Source organism: Ambystoma mexicanum, chromosome 1q (genome assembly GCF_040938575.1).
Source record: "Ambystoma mexicanum isolate Mex_15411 chromosome 1q, UKY_AmexF1_1, whole genome shotgun sequence".
NCBI lineage: Eukaryota > Metazoa > Chordata > Amphibia > Caudata > Ambystomatidae > Ambystoma > Ambystoma mexicanum.
Window position 1 is genome coordinate 673706898 of NC_090922.1, and position 22247 is coordinate 673729144.

The 22247-nt window shown below is 45.1% G+C and overlaps 1 protein-coding gene across 1 annotated transcript in view; it reads left to right on the forward strand.

Moving 5' to 3' along the window:
- The window catches only part of LOC138535220 (kinetochore protein Nuf2-A-like), a 528523-nt gene that overhangs the window by 53344 nt on the left and 452932 nt on the right, over positions 1–22247 (forward strand). The window contains exon 3 of the mRNA XM_069641278.1: positions 15732–15806. Coding sequence (XP_069497379.1) covers positions 15732–15806 — 75 coding nt within the window. The remainder of the gene's footprint in view (positions 1–15731; positions 15807–22247) is intronic.

Below are 22247 nucleotides of genomic sequence, written 5' to 3' on the forward strand. Positions count from 1 at the left end.
CAAAAAAAGTGTGGGATCTTGGAAACATCGCTGAAGTTCCCTGTAGTGTAGTTTCCTTATCTGCCAAACATAGGCGTGCTTCGGCATAACTAAAACGCCAGTAAAATGAGCTACATTAAATCAAAAAGATTGGACCGTAGAGGAAAGACGACACATGCAGACTTTTATTGAACTTGTTGCCAGATCAGATTCTAATGCAAGCTTTCCCACTTAACCAAAACAGTTTGACTTAAATCAAATCTCTGAACCCCAGTAAAATATATTGCCCCAAATCAATGCTATAGAGCAGTCTGATCTAATGGCTAAATCAGAGAATTTAGTTCCAAATCTGAATTCTGGCCATCATTCCGCTGTAACAAATGCTACCCCTGTTTGTGCTTCCCTCTTGTGCAGATTACTTTGAACGCCCTAATTTAACCATCCGAATACTCATATGTGAAGTCAGTATTCTTTTAGCATTTGGCCATTTTAATAGGCGTTGGTGCCCATTATCAATGTTGATTACATTTTGCAATCCCGGGTTATCAATAAATATTGATTAAAAGCATGCAGTAGCTGTCATCTTATTCGGAGTTGTACCTTCCTTTGCTGTTATTGAGGATACTGGTGTCTCCCTAAAAGGCTTACGACTTTGGTGAAGTTACGCTGCTGATACTAATCTCTATTGCACAAAATCAGTTTTGGGAAAGTATATTTTTCCTCCTGCGTCTTTTTTCCCCTCATAAATGTGGGAATGCTTATAAATAAACTGAATGCCAATTTGAAGTGCTATATCCATTAATCAAGACAGCCAAGGAGATGCAATGGAGATGTAGTCAAGTTGCTGATTTTTGGAACCAGAACATCTGGATTCTATTCTGGGTTTCTCTTGTTGACCAAAGTGTTTTTTGAATTTCCTGTGTAAAAATTCCAATGTTTTCAGTGTTCATTAAAAATTAAAGTTTTAAAGTTCTTAATAGAGATCCTGTCTCATCTGCACTGCCTTGAGCAGAAACAGACAACGACCAAGTAGTTGCCAAGCCTTTCCTTTATTTCAGTCCACTCCCCAGAAAACCCGAATGCACCCCATCTTGCAGGTTCCTTGTTCATAATCATGCACGCTTTAAACATTGATGCGCAAAATTGTCTGATTTGCAATTTAGGAAAACATTATTTTGTCAAACCTAGTCATTACAAAAAGAATTAATGAACGTGACGTACACAGCATATGAGTGCTTTTGCACAACTGCTTAAATTAAAAGTTGAACTTTTAGATCGTGCTTCATGTGGGAGAGCAGTCTCTAAGGTGGGACCAGGATTCGAACAAGTGCTGCCGAGCAGTCTTGATTCCAGGAGAAACACGTTGCCTCCCGGCCAGGGTGGGACTTAGTATAAGAACATGGGAACTGGCAGTTGGTGCATATGTGCCCCTTTTTATAGGGGAGCGTAATAACCTGGGGACCTGATGTGGGATTCCCGATAGTTATCGCCCATCTGTCCTCAAGAGTAAACGCACAAAATGCAGGTTTCCTAGACCGCGTTCTGCTATCCAGCAGTAGATTCCATGGGGTGTTCATTTTAACATATACCATTTTTGGTTAGCCTTTGTGACGGCCTGTATTCTGGCCTTGTCAAGGGAGGCTGAAAACACCTCTCGGCTAAGTGAGGGAGGGATAAGCAGAGGTTCAGTGCCAGCCCTACCGCTGAGGTGGTTGTTTGCAGACCCTTGTCTCAACCTTACCTCATCCTTGTCTCCAGCCTTACCTCATGTCTCAAACTGGTCAGTGTCTCTTTTGATTTTTATAGATCGATGTAAAGGAAAAACCATCAGAGAAAGTCAACCAAGCAAATCCTCATTGTGCCCTGCATGCAGAACGGGAAGGAAGAGCTGCAAAGGGAAGCTACAGACTGACACCGATCGCAGCATCACACCGCTAAGATGGAGAGACTCTCCCCTGCAGCTGTGCACAGATATAACTTGCCAATCTGCTTCGTGGGACCAGCAGAGTCCACCGGCATGCTTGCGCCAACAATCGTATGTCCCCTAAACCACCAGAACACACTTTCCCCAAACTTACTGGAACGCCCCAGGAAAGGGCCCCCAAAACACTGTGACTATGCCTATGCCGTATCTTTGGTGTGTGTTTAGGCTGCGCTGAGAAAGTGGGCAGGACATAGCCACCATGTTATGATTTTTTTTTTCTTGCACATACTCGCCTCAAGCGAGGAAGACTGGTCCAGACTGTCCAGGGAAAGTTGCCGAATCCTCACAGGGAGAGGGGAATTTAAGCGGGCACAGGAAGCTGGACTTTTCAGACAAGGTCGGAGATGGACGACCAAGAAATCAGCAGGGGAAAGTTTGGAACAGTGGCTGGTGTACAAGATTCTTGTAGCATCTTAGGCGTGTAAGTGGTTCTACAAAGTGAATGGGTTTGAATGTGCATAGAGGGATTAGTGTAAGGAGTGAATGGTACAGTGTGAAAGGAGGGTGTTTGAGATGGAGAGGAAGTGTGGAGGACGGGGAGTAGTAATAATGAGGAGTGGAGTGGAATGGGATGGGAGGAGATGTAACATCAAAGGTTGGATGTAAGATCGGGAGTAGTGAAACGTTGACAGGTCACCAGAAAAGTGAGGAGAGAGTGTGGAGTAGAGAGGGAGAGTGGTTGTGCAAGGATATTCGGGGCAAGTAAAAGACACTATCCAAATTCCTATTACTAGACTACCCCTTGGCTAGAGTATGGACAGGTAAGAAGTCCCTGAGGGAGGTTAGACAGCCAGCATCATAGAGTACCGTATGACAGACATTAGGGGGTCAAAATCTGCTTAGGTATCCATTTGGTTGATTTGTTTTGCAACTAGTACTCGACATTCACAAAATCTCCTCACCAATGCGAGTGGGCTAGTAGATTTTGTAAGCCCTTGCCTTGGAAGAATGATGGTATAAATGGACCTGCCGGCCTTGGATCTTCCCAACTTGTGGCCAAAACGGACCCCTCCACTGGATGCATGTAGTTCACCAAGCAACAGACCTGACTACACTGAAAATTCCTTTGGGCATCTTTCTATTCCATTGCTTTCTCGTCCATCTGTGCCATTGCAGGATATAAACCACACAAATGTCTCAGCTGTGCCTTTTTAAAAGAATGCAGATCTTCTATCTGCATTCTTTTCAGGCCCCATCCCTTCTGCATGGGACGACAAGCAATGTTGGACCCTGCGTGCAAGTGAACAATGTCTGGAGGATTTCTTCGGGGAATTCCCATCCATGGGTCCCTTGCTTGCCTATGCAATCAAGCATGAGGAAGTGTTAGAAGGCTGAGCGGACAGGGCCATCTGTAGCCTGGCAGAGCATGGGGATTGGGTGGAAGATCTAGCTCTGAGGGACCAGTGGAGTCTACCTATCTGCCTACATGGCACTTTTTTCTGCACACCCCCAGAGGCACTGTCCTGGGTGCCTTCGCATACCGTTTCTTAAACGATCTGCTTTCAGGGACCAGAAGGAATAGAAAAATATAGTTCAACTCCCGCGGCTACCCTCGGTCTCTTTCACATGTGGAATTCATTGTGCTTCAGGAAGCACAAACTGTTCAATGATCTCAAACCAATGAGGGAACAATGCTGAGATGCACGGGCCAATCCAAAGCATGTTATGCTTTGTCATGCTGGTGATAGCCAGCAGAGTGCATGTGAGAGTGGTATTCATTCTATGTGTGTGAGAGCAAGGTCTCTCTAGAAAAACCTAAACAATGTTTTCCTTTGATGTAGACTCCAGGAAATTCCCACAAGGGATGTAAATGGTACAGTGGTCCAGTCACCCTCTAAAAAAAAAAATCCTGGATCAAAACATGTTTGTTTGTTGTTGGGGCAATTTATTTCTTCCAGGTGCTTTGCAGCTTCACTTGCATGATCTTTTGATTTGGTCTGCGATATCTGGGCGTTGGCAGATTTCTAGAATTGCCATATTGCCTGTTGACAAAATACATGGCGTGTGTCCAAATTTAGCAAATACTAATGTTTACTTTTTAAAAAGTATGTCTTTAAAAGATATGGTCTGCACAAACCAGATAAAAGCATTTAATTTAAATATCACGTTATGTAGAGGTAGGCTAAGTCGGAACGAACCTTGGATTTGTGAGGCAAATGTGGCTTTTCCTTCAGCTCCTGCAAGCCCATGGGCACACAATACCTAAATACCAGCCACCCAGTGATAAATGAGCCCAGTATAGAATTCGCCATCCACCTACAACATTAACATCACATTTTCTTGCTCCCCTCTGGGAGATTTGGTGGTAGTAGTCCATCACATCCTCCTTTGGGAAATGGCAGTGTTTTCTCTCAAATTTCAGTGTATGCAATGTGGGACATATCCAGGCTTCTCCATCCCTTGAACTCCAGCTTTCTTACCATGATGGCATGTTAGCCGAAGCACACTTTGCACACACACATGCTACTGATGCATGGTGCTGTGGGTCAGAAGGACAACACAGACACTAGATTGACATTTTTATATGATAAGAAAAAGGACTAACTTTCTCTATTGCTATAAGAGTGTTCCCTGCCTATATAAATAATGTTAAAGGTACCATACACTGTCACCACCAAAGTGGTCCCCAAGCGCTCTGGCGTATCCGAAAAGGAGATTGTGAAAAAAGGGAGGTGGTGGGGGGTTAGTAGAGGTGTAGTTGGGAATAGCAAAGTGACAGTTGTGATGGCAGCTTCAGTTCGGTGTGCACATTCGCTGAGCTTAAGCATGGTTTACAGGTCTGTGCGAACCCCCATGTGCTGTTGTGTTAGTCTGTTGTTGCAATGTGGTGAACTGCGTGTGGATTGCTGTGCAGAGGGGTGGTTTTCTGGTTTGCAGTATGGCCGGTGTGTGAAGAAACTCTAGTTGGGTTAGATGATTTTTTTTTCTTCTTCTCCTTGCGCCCTCTTTTACTTCTACATCCTTGCGTTTCTGTGCTGAGTCAGAGATGTTTAGCTTAGAGGACACAAAAGTTATAAGCCAACCAAAAACTGCTTTTCCCCAACCCTGTAATGCAGAAATAGAAGTGTCCGCGGACACCACAGGACTGCCCCAGGACATCTGGAGTGTTCGCGGACTGCCGGGGACGACATCTGGAGTGTTCGCGGACTGCCGGGGAGGGGGGATTATGCAAGGGTGAAACAACCTGTTTTTTGGCTTCTTATGGCCATATCCCATCCCATCCTCATCACCCCCCACATCCCTAGAGATTGTTTGTTGAGTTTGACAAGTGCAATGTTGCATTTTTTTTTTTTTTTTTATGTTTTCACTGCTCTGTCCGCGGACCCCAAGAAAAGTCAGCGGACCGAACAGGAAAGTGAGTCAGCGGAGCGGACAGAGAGATCACCAATTATTATTGCCTTAAGTTTTGGTTGTTGAAAAAAAAAGACTGGACGGATTTACACCAAATTAAAAGCACGCTTTCGGGACTAAACCGCCGCTCCTGCTGCAAATTTGGTGAAAATCCGTCCGGCTGTTTGGGCTGTAGGCGTGACAGAAATGTATTCCCATTATGTCAATGGCAAAAAAAATAAATTGGGACCCCCCCTATAACTTTGCCCCCATTGACCAAACATAACCAAACTTTGCAAATTCGGAATGGGCCATATACTTCTTTTGCAAAATTTGGTGAGGATTCGTCCATGGGGAGCAAAGTTATAAGCCACCCAAAAAGTGCGCTTCCTGTGGGTTTAGCAACTTAACCATAACTACATGGCCGCTACTACACACACATTTCCAGAACCTTTAACACTTCCACATGTCCTCATGTTGCCTTAGAAAGTCATAACCCAAAATACAAATGGCTTAGCCCTATATAAGGAAATCTGGTCACCACAATCTAATTGGCTTCCTTCACTGTGGCCCCATCCTGTTAGACATACGGTGTCATGACATTGCAAATACAAGTCCAACCCGCTTGTTGGGTTCCTTCCTACAAGACATGCAACCCTAACATGGGCATAAAATACATTTAGTACTCAATCCACTTGGTCACAGACCTGCAAACCTAAATCTGACACACATGGTTTATGCATGGACACTTTGAGGCTATAGAGGGATAATAAAAGGCTCATTTGTTTCTCCAAACCTTGACACACTATATATTTATTCATGGCACCCTTTCATTATGAGTCCACCATTTCAATCCATCTGGCCTCCTCCCATTATACACTTTTCCTTGCTAATCTATCTGACCTTGTCATAGCCCTGCGGTCATTTTCGCTTCCAGTCACCCTTTTAGAATTTTAGCCACTAACCGCTGATTGACCCTGCCTGGTGGCAGATGCTTCTTTCGGCCACTCAAACAACAATTTCCAGTCTAAAAACGCTGGGCCCATTTTGGCTCCAAATAGCTGCTCCCATGTAGTTCTCACTTTGCCAATTGTTACCTTAGCTTTTCCGAACAAGCTAGAAATCGATTTCACAAACCCAGGCCTCCACTTAGGTTTCTTCAAAACTACTGCATCCCCTCATAATGGTTTCCCATTCAAGAGCCTTTTTCTACTTTGTATGAAGCTCTGTGCTTTACATCTCAAACCAAGTTGCACAGAGTGCTGCCATATTATGTTAACACAATCTTCGTGATGTTGCTACAAGTATGCAAATCTAAATATCTCATACTGACGCAGGGTAACACTAAAGGTAAACTTTAACAAACCTTAATTCACTATTCTCGATAATGCAAAACTGCAACATTGTAACAATATCTTATCCATTCTTGTCTCATCATAACATGAACATGGTGCGCTCAATGTGAACCTCTTCTTCCCATTGAGATAAAATCCATCTACCCCAACAATCGTCACACTACCCAGCATCTTAAAACTTAAACAAGCTAACAGAGAAGGAAAAAGAGGAGGCAATATTGTCTTGCTTTTGCATACAAGGACCAGTTAAAGATGATAGCACCACCACTAAACATCCCAACCTGCAAATCATTCCTCCTACACCTAGCCTTAGATCACCAAACCAACCTTTCATTCCTACTTGGCTACAGGGCACCGAAATACAACCCTACTTTCACTGAGGCATTTGTGGATCCCATCACCATTAAACATGATCACCTGATCATTCTGGAAGTTTTCTACATCTGGTTAAAAGAAGAAAACATTGATTCACCCAAAATTCTAACAAATCAGCTAGCAACGATGTATCTACAACATTTGATGAAGGGAGCAACATACAAAGCAGGCCACACCCCAGATGCGATCGTCTGCAACAAAAACCTGGTCATAACTGCACCTCCAATGCAAATCCTTCAGTGACCACCTCATAATACCCTTCGTGATCCACCCGTCAACGAAAATATCCTGGAATGGACAATAAATCTAGACAATTCCACAATTCAAAAACTATAACAGGAATAACGACCCACCTCCCACATACCGCCATCATGAGCGCTTGCAGGTGAGTGTGCCGTGCCTGAGACTCTCCTGGGCCTGCTTTTCACCACTTTGGCCTCCATTTCCTGGCCAGATCCAGCCAGCGACCCTCGCAGTCCCTGGCATCTCTGCTCCTCATCCCGCCTCCCATCACACCCCGGACCCTTATTGGCTGACTTGAGCATCCTGCCTGGTGTATGCATCAGCTGCTCCCTGCACGCTCGTTTCCATCATGAGCGCTTCCAGGTGAGTGTGCCATGCCTGAGACCCTCCTGGGCCCGCTTTTCACCACTTTGGCCTCCATTTCCCGGCCAGATCCAGCCAGCGACCCTCGCGGTCCCTGGCATCTCTGCTCCTCTCCCCCTCCCTCCCTCCCTCATCCCGCCTCCCATCCCACCCCCGGCCACTGTGCCATGATTGGCGAGCCTAAGCGTCAAAACCGCCCACCTAAGGCAGCTCAAGGCAAAGGGCGACTCCTACAGTAGTGGCTCCACAAAGTGTCTGCAGGTGTCAACAAGGGAAGCCAGCAGTGGACAGACACCGGCAAAACTGTAAGTGTGGCATGGGTGGGGTGTAGAGCAAGTACTATATGCCAGAAAGCCCCTGCCACTCTACCTTCTCTTACTTTCCCATAACGCAACTGCCAAAGAATCTCACCATGCACACCTAGAGAGTTCCGTTGGACTGTAAATGTTATCCTGCATAACATTTACAGCCACATTAAGATGGGTGTAACAATGTTAGCATGTCCCACTCTTAGCTTGAATGTGGAAAAGAGCATGTGTCACTCAGACGGAATTGCAAATGTTAGCATATGCCTCTCGTAGATGAAATTATGACTGGTAGCATATCCCTCACGCAGGTGCATTGTGAATGATAGCATGTCCCACTCCCAGTTGGAATTGCGAATGTTAGCATGTGCCACACCTGAACTGAATTGTGGAAAATAGCATGTGCCACACTCAGACAGAATTGTGAATGTTAGGATATGCCTCTCCTAGATAGAACTATGATTGGTAGCATATCCGTCGCGTAGGTGCATTGTGAATGATAGCATGTCCCACTCTTATCTGGAATTGTGAAAAACAGCATGCACCACATTTAGACGGAATCGCGAAAGATAGCATGTACCACATTTAGACACAATTGTGATCAATAGCATGTGCCCTAATAGCATCACTGTGTTAAAGTTGAACTCAGAAAGTGTGCCCTAATAATGTCACTGTGCTAATATCGAATCTAGACTGTATTCCCATCATCATTGAGTGTGCCCAATAGCGTCACTGTGTGAAAGTTGAATTAAGAATGTGTGCCTAAAGCATCACTGTGTTAAAGTCGAATCTAGAAGGTAATCCCAACATCGAGTGTGCCCTAATAAGCGTCACTGTGTTGAAAATGAACTTCCAAAGCTTGCCCTAATAGCATCACTGTGCTAATGTTGAACTTAGAATATGCCCTAATAGCGTCACTGTATTAGAGTTGAATTAAGATGGTATTCCCAACATCATGGAATGTGCTTGTCGCATACACTTTACTGATTACCACAACATCACACTACTACGCTTACCTTCTCCTATACACCACCATTCAACTAGAACACAGCAGTACTATGACACATTTGGTAAACCTGTTCTCATACTAACATGACTCGTCAAACTACCCATCATCCTAATAAAACACAGCTAGCTAGCACATATCGGCTAGCTCAGGTGTCTCCTCGGCCCTAACACAGCCAAAACTCAGTCTGGATGTCCTCCCTCTCCCTCCCCATGAACTGCGGTTCCCGAGGGCGTTCAACCTACCAGTGCCTTGAGATCATACCAAATGGTACATAAGGCGCTATACAAATGCAAAATAACATAACATACTGTTACCCGGAAAATGGGTCCACCAGAACGTTTAACTGAGCTTCCGAAACAGACTATGTCCCACCTCACGGGAATACGCTCTGAAGCAGACAAGGAATCTGATGGAGAATTTCTCTCTGAGAACGAATGCACCTCTACAATAGACCTGTTCAGCTCAGCGAACACTGGAAGGAAATTAGAAATGGGGGTCTCCAAACAAACCACACATACCAATATGCTCACTCTCTCCTCTTCACCAACAATCGAATGCAACTACACCCCTCAATCAATTCTGCCTAGCTGCACACATGCCTACTCACTTCCATGAAGACCTCAACAGTCTTTAGAATGCAGCTGTACCCCACGAAAATAATCGGCCTAGCTGCATACATAGGATCAAAGACCAGCACCACCACTGCCAGAATGCAGACCAGAGATCTGCCTTGCTGCACACAGTCTACTGACCTCAGACAGCCACTGCACCACACCTACCATTAGAATGCAGCTACACACTGCACTGGCTGCACACAAGCACTTTACTAACCTAATCTCTCCACTGACCTGGACCACGGTCTGCACGGGCATTCAACCCACATCGCTTTGAGATCATACAAATGGTATATGAGGCGCTATAGAAATGCACAATAACTCCCACCAATCTCGGCAGAAAAATTCAAGACCCTAGTAAGCAAAAAGCAACAGATGGCTCTCCAGCAGACCCCTGCTCACCAGACAAATACAAGACTATCCTCATCCAGAAAACGCCAACAGAATATCTTCTCAATCTCTTCAACGACCCGATAGTAACAGGAACTGTGCCACAAGCCTTCAAATCGGCATACACCAAGCCTCTCTTTAAAGACCCATTGGGAAACACTGAAGACCTAACCAACTACCGACCAATCAAAACATCCTATACGTGGCGAAAGGTAGGTCTACAAATCAATCCTGGAACACGTAGAAAACAATCGGACACTAGATCATACACAATTTGGCTCCCGACCCATGAGATGAGTGGAAAACGCACTACTATTGATATGGGATGATCTAAAAACCAACGCAGACTCCAACATCAAATCGGCACTAATACTACTTGAATCAGCAGCCTTTGACTCCATCCACAAAATACTCGGCCAAAGACTCGAAGAAATAAGAATCGGCACCATATCATTACTCTGGCTAAAAGCCTTCATGACAGAAAGAACGGGAACAAACTGGCTTACACTCTTCAACTCAACCCCCTTGCACAACAACTTGATGAGTCCCACAAGGCTCATCCCTCTCACCGCTAATATTCAACTTTTACATGACCTCCTCCAATAAACCTCATCAAAAGACATGGCCTCACTTGCTAAAATTACGCAGATGACGTACAAATCATTTCACCTGCTACAATTAAGATGACACACAAATCATTTACAAAGTCAACACTAGCGAAGAACAAAACCCAACACTTACTCATTCAGTGATTTATTTCTGTGAGGCAATTGGTATCAACAGCCTTGTACTCCACACAGACAAAAAGAAATCGTGATTGTGCCCAATGATCCGTCGAACCACCACCACATCTATGGCCACTGAATTGGGGAGAACCATCCAGAGTGGTGAAAACACTAATATTAATGGACAGCGACTTAACACTTGAACCACAAGTCGACACAGTATTAAAGAAATGCTTCTTGCACCTGAACACAATCAAGCAGATTGTTCTCTTCACCTTCCCACATGGAACATTCACAGTCCTCACTCATGTCAATGATGGACTATGCCGACAGTATCCATCTTGGAATACCAGAGTACCTTATGAAATGGATCAATGTGATTCTTGCAAAATAAAAATGCCATTATTTCTTTCACCCCATTATATGCAGGGAGAGACCTCCATACTACCCCAACGTTATATTATCCTAACCCAGCCCACACATATATTTGCGGCGTAATCTGCAATAAAAACCTGGGGCCTGATTCATGGAAGCTTTTTATAATGGCACAATCCCATAGGAAAACGTTCTGTGAATCTGGCCCCTTGACGTTTTCGGATTCTGCAGTTTGTGCCGTGCATTAATGGGGTGAGACCTTATCAAAACACTACAATGAATACAGAACACAGCAGCAAGACTACCCCTCAGTCTCACTAAGAGAACACATCACACCAGCACTGAGAACACAACATTGGCTAACGGTCAAAAAACAAATCTTCAAAGCAATATGCATAACAAACCGAGCAGTCCACAGCCAAGGAGCAGAATTCATACAGGAGAAAATGTCCTCTACAAACCAACATGAAGGTCTAGCAACAACATTCACCTGGAGCCTTTAACAATACTCAAAGCGTCCATTTGGGTAACCGCGTTCTCCTGCATAGCAGGGAGACTTTAGAACTTTCTCCCAAAGGAAATACGAACAACAGAAGACCAACTAAAGTTCAGACAATCACTAAAATCGTGGCTTTTTAACTTACTGAGCTAAAAAGGAAACCTCATCTAAGGGAAAACGCCAGCATGTCACAATAGAAACGCTGAAATAAAACAGAAACCTGATGAACCGAAGCAAGGCCGCCCAAAAAAATAAAACCCCAAATCACCATGAAAAAACTCTACTTATCAACACGGCCTTCAGGGCTCGCAAAATCTAATAGCTCACCAGCATTGGGCTGGTTTTTATGAAGGGCGAGTACCATTTGCACAATACTCTACCTTGCTGTATGTTTGCAGTAAATGGCAAATACAAGTTTCACTGTGCATGCTTGAAAGCATTGCACGAAATAGGTAGTGTTCTTGTGGCGACATGCACCATTTTACAAACAGCAATGGTAAATATTTTGTCACCAGTCACCTTGGGGCAAGTGCATGTCTCTTAGGTCGGGTATGTAAACTAAGGAACTATCCCTGCGGGTCTAGTGGGATTTTTAAGAATTTGCAAGGCCTGACCTTGCACAAAGGACTTGTATGACTCCCCACTAACCGTACTAAAAACCTCTCTAATACTTTGCCTCAAACACTGAACAAATCACACACACACCTCTGCCCTAGAGGGGGTAGGGGGGGAGACAAAAAAAAAACACTGAAAACTACGGACACCCCAAAACACCCAACAGGAAACTAAACCAAATCGCCCTCATACACACTGATGTACCCAACACCACATAACTTCTACCAACTAAAAACAAATCGGCACACTTCCTGTGTGGTGTGGTTTTTTTTTTTTTGTGAACTGAAGCTGCCAACAGCACATCAAAGTTCTGTTGTGCTTTTACCTCTCAATCCTACTAACTAAGCCCTCCCAGCCCCATGTCTTTTTCAGATCTGCCAGAGCGCCTGGAGATCATGAAAATGGCAGCAGTGCACAGTTTACATCACAATAACATAACATCCTGCTCTGCTGCATCTTCTTTTGGGGCTTCTGGTTTGTCCCCTGCTCTTGTCTGTGGTCGTTTTCTGTGGAATTCACACCTGTGGGGTAAAATGGGATCTTACCTTACTTTTCCCCTTGCAAGCACATGCCCATTGACTTTCTCGCATTGATGCCTATCTTGTCTGCCTTGGAACTCTCTTCAAGTAACTTTAAGGGTACTTGCCTGTCTCTGGACTTTTTTCCTGTTTCCAGAAGGGCTGAAGAAAAGACTAGGCCAAGAGCTGAATGTTTAGTAATTCTCAGGGACTTTTAAAGACCTGCTCTTTTTTCCTGTAAATAAGAATGATTGCCACACTCCAATTTTGCTAACCCTGACTATTTTTCCTGGGAGTGAACTACACTGGTAATTGTTAGTAAAATGGAATCGAATTTTTGGGGAAACCCGTGCCCTGTGTAAAAATTTGTTTTCAACAGCTTGATTTCTCATTTGTATTTTTTCAGTGGTATTTCATAGGGGCATGAAGCAATGTGTTGTCATGGTTATTTTGGGGCCTTTACCTGTAGTTAAAAAAAATATCTGGTTCAATTTTCTGTCTACCCCTACCTTGCCTGTATATTGTAGGCCCTGACTCCTGGTCTTGGACCTCGCATATATAATAGTGATGGGTGGTGTCTGTATGTGCAGGCCCATAGGGAATTTTACCCACTTGCTAGGTTGCATGGGTCCTTTGTTGTCCCTCCTCTGTTAATTTATGTTGGGTGCCTTTCTGAGATGGTGGACCCACATTATCATCATTGGGGTCAGAAGATCCCTAAAAGACATTACAGTTTTTATAATATAATATTTATTGTTGAATACCATATATTGTGCTTATTTGACCTGATTCTGTATATCATAATTAAAGCAGATCTTTTTCAGTATATCAGTATGGTGCATTTTCTACAGAGTATGTGGACTAATTTTACCTATATCTGGCTGCTACCCCTACTGGAGAGTTGAGATTGGACACATTGTCCACATCTACATACTTTAAAGAGACAGTTTGGTTCCCTTTTCTGTCAGTGTGTTAGCCTCTTATTAGGGTTAGTGGTTGTAGATGTCTCGAGCATTAGTAAAAACAAAAACTGCCTTGATGGTGCCAATGACTTTGTTCTCGGATGGGATGAGGTCAGTTGATTTCCCCATGTTTTCCACTCACCTCTTTTCCTCAACTAAATGACTCTTCTAAATCTCCTCCGACTTCACACCATATACACAAATCCCATGCTTCCATCCCCCTAGTTACCTCTGGTCTGTAAATTGCCACATGAGCATTAATCAGGTTTATAGTCATTTGGTCGAAAACAAAAATGTTGAACGTCATAATGTCGCTTTTTTTTCCAATACGTTTTTTTTCGAAATGGGGGGGGGGGGGGGTCCCCCCGACCCCCCCCTTTTTTATTTTACCCATTTATTATACTTACCAAACCCAAAAAATACATAAATAAAAAAATAATAGATTCGACTTTTTTTTTTCTCGACATTTTTGTCATTCGACTTTTTATTTTCGACATTATGACTGCACACCCATTAATCAAGTTAGGACAAAGGTCACCTCTTTGGCTGCAACCCCCGATCCACCATTTCTATGTGACCTTCTCGGGGAGTAGACCTGAGCTTTGGAAGCTGTTGCGTGGTTAGTGGAAGAAAGGCCTAGGCATTGATGGAGCTGTGCCTGCTTCTGGCTCCCATTGCTTTTCTAATGCCTTGCAAGAAGTGCTACAATATCGGTAGAGCGTCTTTAGTAAAGAGGACATAAACTACAGAAGTTACTGTGGTGAGTAACTTGTATTTTACTGGGCCAACCTGCCCATCCTAGATGGGTCAGAGCCAACCCAAGCTTTGAGTTCATCCAATTATCATGGAAAAATAAATGGACACTGAGGCATCACTCACAAGAAGATCTAGTAATACTGCATCAAAAGAATGCAGTGTGGGGATAACCTCAACTGGACTCGTTAGCACTGTATGTGGCTGAAAGAGGACATGTACGGTATGTAACAAAAAAAAATAGTTTTGTTTAGGTGAAGAAAGTACCACAATATTGTGGTGCCAGTCCAGACAACCACCTTTGTGCCACAGGGCAGTGTCCTACTTTGCCCTTCAGGGTTTGTGAAAAACGCAGCAATTTTTTTTTGCTTTAAAATAATTGTTTCCATTTTCCTTTCAATGTATCCAGTGGTATGTTGGTTGCTTGTAAAGCGATGCAAACTGCTGCCAAGCCACTTTAATAGGAGCAGAAGGCGTGTGGGCAAGAAGTATGTGATAATGGTGTATATAATTTTTCTGTGGGCACAACATGACACACTGAATCAACCGAATGCAATAAAATCATTGTGGAACTGGAAATGGCGGTCACAAATATGTGCAAAAACTCAAGCACTCGGGTAAATCAGGGCGCCTGTGAATGCTCTTCATCCCTTCTGAAATGACAATCAATTTAATATTGTTTGCAGCTCAATCTGTTTAAAAAGTAGCAACTGCCACCAAGTGAGGCAAAATTATTTTGTCGCTTGAGTGATGCCAATGTTAAATTGGCTTTTTATACTGCGCACATCACCACTGTAGTGGTCTTTAAGCGCAAAAACATTTTGGAGTCAGACAATGTCCCTAGAAAACCTATATTTAGCTCATATGTGATACATACGTGCCCTCTAGTGGGGAGGCTACATGGCTTGTGGGGTTCGACTTTAGAGCTAAGACACAATGTAGATTTCTAGACTGCACACTTAAAGATTCTGGTAATTGGGCCAGTGGGGGTGGAGCTGAGGGATTTCGGGAATACCACACTGCTCTAGTGTGGCAGTGCAACTTTGGAAATACAGACCCCACTATCTCTCACTGCTTCTTAGGAGCTAGGAGGAGAGCTGTGTGGCAGAATTATGTTCCGTTTAGCAAACCGAAACACTTGGCTCTGCCATAACGTATATCTTGGGACAGTATCTTAAACTTTTTAATGAAGCTATAACCATCTTACATGCCATTGCTCTTAGAAGCTAATGATCCCGCAAAGGAAACTCACTTTCTCAAGCATATAGGAAATTTAGTGGTTTTGTCTAGTGTTTCCTTTGATGGTCATGTAACCGTTTTTATTTCTTTTTATTTAGCCCGAAGTCCTATTGAAGATTTACATGAGAGTGTTGCAGATCGTGTTTGGATATCGTCAAGAACACTTTTACATGGTAAATGTATAACTTACTTGCAATCCACCTGGGTGGTTCAGTTTGCCATACGCAATTTAGTTTAGTCTTTTTGTTTGACTACAGCAAATGGAATCGCCATATTGGATTGGAGACTTCCCTAGCATAACCCAGTGGGACCTCTGTCGTGGAGCATATAGTTATGTTAAGGTTGTCAAGCTCATTATCATTTATTTATCCTAACGTAAAGGGCTTTACATGTATTGTTGTTTTATGATCATTTTACCCAGCCATGTCCATGGTGACACACATCATGGCCGGCTGAAGATGTCGGCTTTTCGTGGCTCATTTCAATATTTACAGAGTTCAGGGGAAGCCAGAGGCTAGCGTTGAGCTAGCGTTTTTAACATTAATGTGGGGGGATTATCAGGGTTTCAGTCCTGGAGGATGAAGCGATGAAAGAGCCATGTCGTCACGATTTTGTGGCACTGCATGATGGAAGGGGCAATACAAGCCTCCAGGAGAGTGAGTTAGAGAGGGATGGGGGCACAGCAGAAGAACCACTTTCTGGTCCTTTTCCTTGTGGATAAGCGTGGACTCTAACCTTTTGATGGTCGAGCTACGAGAGTTGCGGGGACCTCCTGAGATATGGAGTTTTGCTGCCAGGTTAGATGGGGTTACGTTGGAGACTGCTTTGTATGTGATGCACTTGGTTTTGAAGCAATTCCTTGCGAGAATGTGGAGCCAGTGGCGATCACGTAGGATGGGGGTAATGTGGTTGAATCTGCGGGCACCCATGATAAGAAGGGCTGAGCCGGGTACGTGGCTAGGAGCCCTGCAAAGAGGGTGTTAACCCTGTCAATGTGTGAGATGACCAGGGCCTGGACTACTGTACACAATTCTAATAGCCTTTTGTCAGGAAAGGGCTAATGTAGAGCAACTGGAGTACAAAGGCAAAGAGGGGATAAGAACACGTCGGTATACTGCAGGGGCCTGGGGAGGTGATGGTCTGAAAGGCTCGAAAAATTCAGCTTTTAGCGTGCACACGACAAGCGCAAACGAAAGCAGTGTATTGCCTTTTCGCAAGACTGCTGATTGCCAACATGGGGCAGTTGTTGGGCAATGTTTGAATAAAGTACCCTCTGGGAACACTACAAACAACTGACTACAGGTATAGGCAACCCAACCTTTGTTATAAGCTTGTACTACACAGTTTTGGTAGCGTGTTGAGCAGCCAGGCTTATCTCAAGGGTGGAAATGTGAGCTGTAGTGGAGTTACACAAAGATTCAGTTACAGGTATTCAAATAAACTCTTACACTCGAGGTTTCTTGCATAAACAATTAATAATGTATTTATCAGTCAGTTATAAATCCTTCTTTAGAAGGGAGCAATAGAATAGTACCACACAAATATACTTCAATACTGTACACTCGCCCACAGACACAACCTACACCCACAGGTGACTTCCGTAACAAGGGTGCTGGGGACATTAATACCTTACTGTTGGCATACAGAATACTCTCAGTAGTTTGTAAAAGGCAAAGGTTATTAGAACACAAGAAATTACAAATATTCTTAAGCAGGGCAAATACTTTCAGATAACAAGAGAAGAGTCATTCAATTCAATAGGCTAAGCCAAAGCCAATGGGCAAAAGTCTTTGTATAGGATGCAACACTTCAGGTAAGGTAATGGAAAAGTCTTTGCACAAGTTGTTAGGAGTCTTTGATAAAAAGAACCAAATGTGGGGCCACAAGCTGATTAGACTTGTGAGTTGCAGAAGTTACAAGCACTTCCACAGTAAAAGGTTAGTTCTCTTAGGTTAGTTTTACAGTACCTTAGTAAAGAAGAAAAAGGTGCAGCTGAAGACTTCTGTTCCTGTACAGCTCTGCAGATCTCACTGTTCCTGTGCATCGGTCGTGGGGACAAGAGGGTGGGCATTGGGGGACTCCTGCACTGTAATGGCACTGTCAAAGCTGGCAACCGGCAAACTTTACTTTCAGTGGCTGTTTTGCGTTTCAGCTCCTTGCGGTACAGCAAATAGCAATATGCGCGGTTCTTGGCTGTCAAGGTGGACTGTCCTCACATCTGAGGCACCGCACTCAACTGAGGGGAGTCAGGCTTGGTCAGTCCTGATTTGTGGGAGTCCGGAGGATCTTCCAAAAGCTTTCGGCCAGCTTACAAGCAAAGCTCACAATCTGGTGTCCCTCTCCCTGGCTCTAGAGTTTCCTGCAGCACTCTGAGGAAATGCAACCAGCTTCGAGATGGGTGTCCAGGTGGCTTACTTGGGAGTTGATTGGTCCCACCAACTCAAAGTGAGAAGTCTTCCTTGCTGGGCTTCTCTGTCGATGCAAATTTGGCGATTCGGACCTGCAGAAGGGCTTCACTGAGTAAACCAACGGTTCAGGAGTTGCAGCAGCTGTCCTCTTCAAGCTCTTCTTCGGTTCCCTCGTCCAGGGGTCGACTGTGCCTTCCAAGTCAAGAGACTCGCCTTTTATTCAGTTCTCTCCCATACATTCCAGCCTAGCTGCCACTCACCCAGCAGGGTGGCTGTCCTTGCCGGACAGTCAGCCAGCCAATCGTCACAAAGTGCATTTGGGTCTCCTAGGAGACTAAGCACATGGGCACCTCTCTCAGTTCCTGCCTACCTCAGACACTCTGGAGCCAGAGGCAGGTTTCACGCCTGAAGCCCGCCAAAGGCGAATGAACAAAGACCCCAAACCTGGTTTGGCGCGCAGAGAAAAACTCAAGGGACCTTTCCACAAAGAAATGGCAAACGGGGACAATTTTAACAAAGGAGGCTCGGCGCCATTTTAAAAAAGATGGCTCCCGCGATTTAACGTTACCGGAGCTGCGAACAGTTGCGGTCGGGGTAATTCATGGTAGTTCATTGCAAAACCACTGTCACCATCATTCTGAGAGGAAAGGGTAACATATGAATGCTACAGTAACTAGACACAGGGGATACCAAGTACCCCCTCCAGCACTCCATTGTAGAATAGGGTGTGCTGGGTCTAGAATTTTATAGGACTAAGTGAAGTCAATTTCACTCCACTGCTCTGGGAAACAGTAGTTGATCCCAGAGAAGGTATTTAAACCTTGGGAAATCTGAAAGACTTCCCTGTGGCACTGCACTGAAGGTGCTGTGTGACACAGTTGTAAAAGATACCTATGGAGACATAACCAAAAAGAAACAGTGTATGAAATAACAGTAAAATACATGGAGTGGGAAAAAGGGTCTCACTCTCTCCAGGTTAAAAAAAATCAAGTCCTTAAAATCCAGTAAATTTGCTGGGGGTCTCCAAGGTAGATGGAATTGGCACACTTTTGAGAATGCTTAACAGCAGTTTGTGGAATCTGAGCTTCATAAATTGCTCTGACCCATGAAGGTGCAGGCACGTGCATTTATTTCCACATAAATATGCATATATCTCTAAATGCGCAGGCATGCACTTTTTACTGGATTCCTGCTCGGAGCTCCTTCCTTCCCGCTCCGCCTCTCCTTGCGCGCCTTCCCCACCCAGCGCACACTACTTAACGTGTGCTGACACGACGCTCACATGGAACGGATGCAGTGGATGAAACGGATACAGTAGACCGGATGGGAACAGATGGGAACAGATGGGAACAGATGGAGAGTATGAAGGGAGAGAGTGGATGGAAGGGAGAGAGCGGATGGAGTGGATGGAACTGATGGATTACTCAATCTCAAGCGCTTTACTGATAATCACCACATCTGTCAGGAATGGCACTCTGTCAAGAGTGGCACAGGGTACCCAGGTAGATTTTGGGTGGCTGTGCCGAAGTAAGGTAGCAGATAAGCACACAAATCAGGGAGTTAAACAAGAAAGAAGAGTAGGAAACTGTAGCTGTGAGCCAAAAGGGGCAAAAGATACAAAGGTACAAACAAACTGGATTCCCTCTTGGGGTGTATGCTGAAATGGGAAAGAGTGTTCCACGAACCTTAGGAAACTCCAGCCTTCTGCACAGATTGCTATAACAGAGGCCCACGCTGTATGCTTGTGGCTGGGAACAACAGCAGTGGGTGTCTGTAACACTGAAAATGCGACAAGGGAAGGGGCAGAGGTTGCCTGCCGGAAACCAACAGGCAAGCTCTGTACAAAGGGATTACATAAGACAAGAACAGAAATATCCAGCGAAAAGGAAGTCAATGAGCAATCTAGCAGAAGGAAATGAAGGAAAGGCAGTTAGACTGAAATAGATAACCTAAGGTGGAGTACAGAGGACTCAAGGAAGAGAACAAGGAGCAGCAGTCAGGAAAACATAAGGCTGCAAAGTAGGAAGCAGGTCTGCAGTCAAGAGTGGCACTAGGTGCAGGCAAACTGTATTGGACTGCGGAGGACTGTAGTAGGCTGAAAGGCAGGGAGTCCAGAAGAACAGGACAGAGAGAGATTAGTAGTAGGCGACAGAGAGCCCAAAAGAATAGGGACGCTAGGTAGGGAGCCCAGAGGAGCAGGGCTGTAGGCAACGAAGAGGTGCAGGCTGCAAGGTAGGGAGCCCAGGGAACAAGGGCTTGGAGACAGCAGAAGGTTGCAAGCTGCACGGTAGGGAGGACAAGGGCTGTAGGCAGCCGGAGTGAGGCAGGCTGCAGGGCAGGGTGCCCAGAGGACAAGGACGGTAGGCAGCCGGAGTGAGGCAGGCTGCAGGGCAGGGAGCCCAGAGGACAAGAATTGTAGGCAGTCGGAGTGAGGCAGGCTGCAAGGCGGGCAGCAGAGGACTAGGACTGTAGACAGCCGGAGTGAAGCAGGCTGCAGAGCAGGGAGCCCAGAGGACAAGGACGGTAGGCAGCTGGAGTGAGGCAGGCTGCAGGGCAGGGAGCCCAGAGGACAAGGATTGTAGGCAGCCCGAGTGAGGCAGGCTGCAAAGGACTAGGACTGTAGGCAGCCGGAGTGAGGTAGGCTGCAGGGCAGGGAGCCCAGAGGACAAGGACTGTAGGCAGCCGGAGTGAGGCAGGCTGCAGGGCAAGGAGCCCAGAGGAGCAGGGCAGCAAGGAGTGAGCCCAGAGGAGCAGGGCCGCTGACTGTAGAGGGCTGCAGAGGACTGTAATAGGCTGCAAGGCAGGAAGCCCAGAGGACAAGGGCTGTAGGTAGAAGGCAGCGGAGCGTGATCGGCTGCAAGGCAGGGAGCCCGGAAAGGGCACTGGAACAAAACAGGATAATACAGCAACAGCATACAAAGTAAAGGGTCAAGGCAAACAGGAGCGGGGAGAACTCAAGATGCAAGACACTGTGCTCCTGCAGGCAGCTGCTTATATACAGCCCTGCCCTGTTCTGAGGCAGGCTAATTGACAGCACCTGTAGCAGCACACCTGAAGACAATCTGCCTCCTCCCTCTCTGGTCCTGAGCAGGTGGAAGCAGCACTGGCCGCTAGGGCTTCTGGGAATTGTGGTCCCAATAACGACGAATGAGAATAGCCAGGGATTGAGGACTGCAGCCAGGTGCATTATGGTAAATGTAGTTAATTGAATAAAATAAGAAAGAACCAAAGTTGAGCAAATGGAAATAAAAGACCAAGGCGTGAAAAGATGTTGTTCAAGGAGTATTAGGAGGATAAATGAGTACCAAGTAGTCAATGATGGTTGCCAAAGCGTGCGCCAGTGGCGCGGGCATGACAACATCACACTACCATGCTTACTCTCTCCTTTACACCAGCACTCAACTAGAACACAGTGATACTATGACACATTCGGTATAGCTGTTCTCATACTAACACCTGCCACATACTCCTCATCATCCTAATTTAAACACAGTTGGCACACACCGCTAGCTTATGCGTCTCCTCAGGCCTAACGCAGCCAGAAATCAAACTAGGAGTCCACCCTCCAGAATTGAACACATACAACTGACTGCCCCACCTCCACACCTACCGCTAAAAAGCAGCTATCATGCAACTGTCACACCGGCTGCACACATCCCTCTTTCTCTTTCTCTTTCTCTTTCTCTTTCTCTTCAGACTTTCCCTTTGCTCCGGAGCCTCTGCCACAGTATTCTACACCATCTGATCTTGGGGTGTTGGCTGTTCCTCTTCCTGTTCTTGTGACTTGCCTATTCTATGGTCTTGGTTCCTATACTTCTTGTGTTGTCTTGGGTTTATTTTCAAATGTATAGTGCAATTCTGACCCTCTTACATTTGTTTACATCTGCGATCTGTATATAGTGCTCATGTACTTGCCATGCTTGAATAGGAGCACTGTTGCGAGACATTGTCCAGTTATCTTTTTAATGCCTTTCTTGTGTCATGTATTTCTCCTCTTTGGGTTTCTTCCACTCTTTTCTGCTTCCCTCAATTTCTTCTCCGCTGGCTCTTCACTTTTCTTTATCCATTGTGGGGATAATCATGTATTTGCTAATCGTTTTCTGATGCAAAATGGAGATACTCCTGTAATACTTTTAGGAGTCATCCGATGTTCTGCTATGCTTTTACTCACTACTTCTTGATAATCTTGTCCCCCTCTGAAGGCTG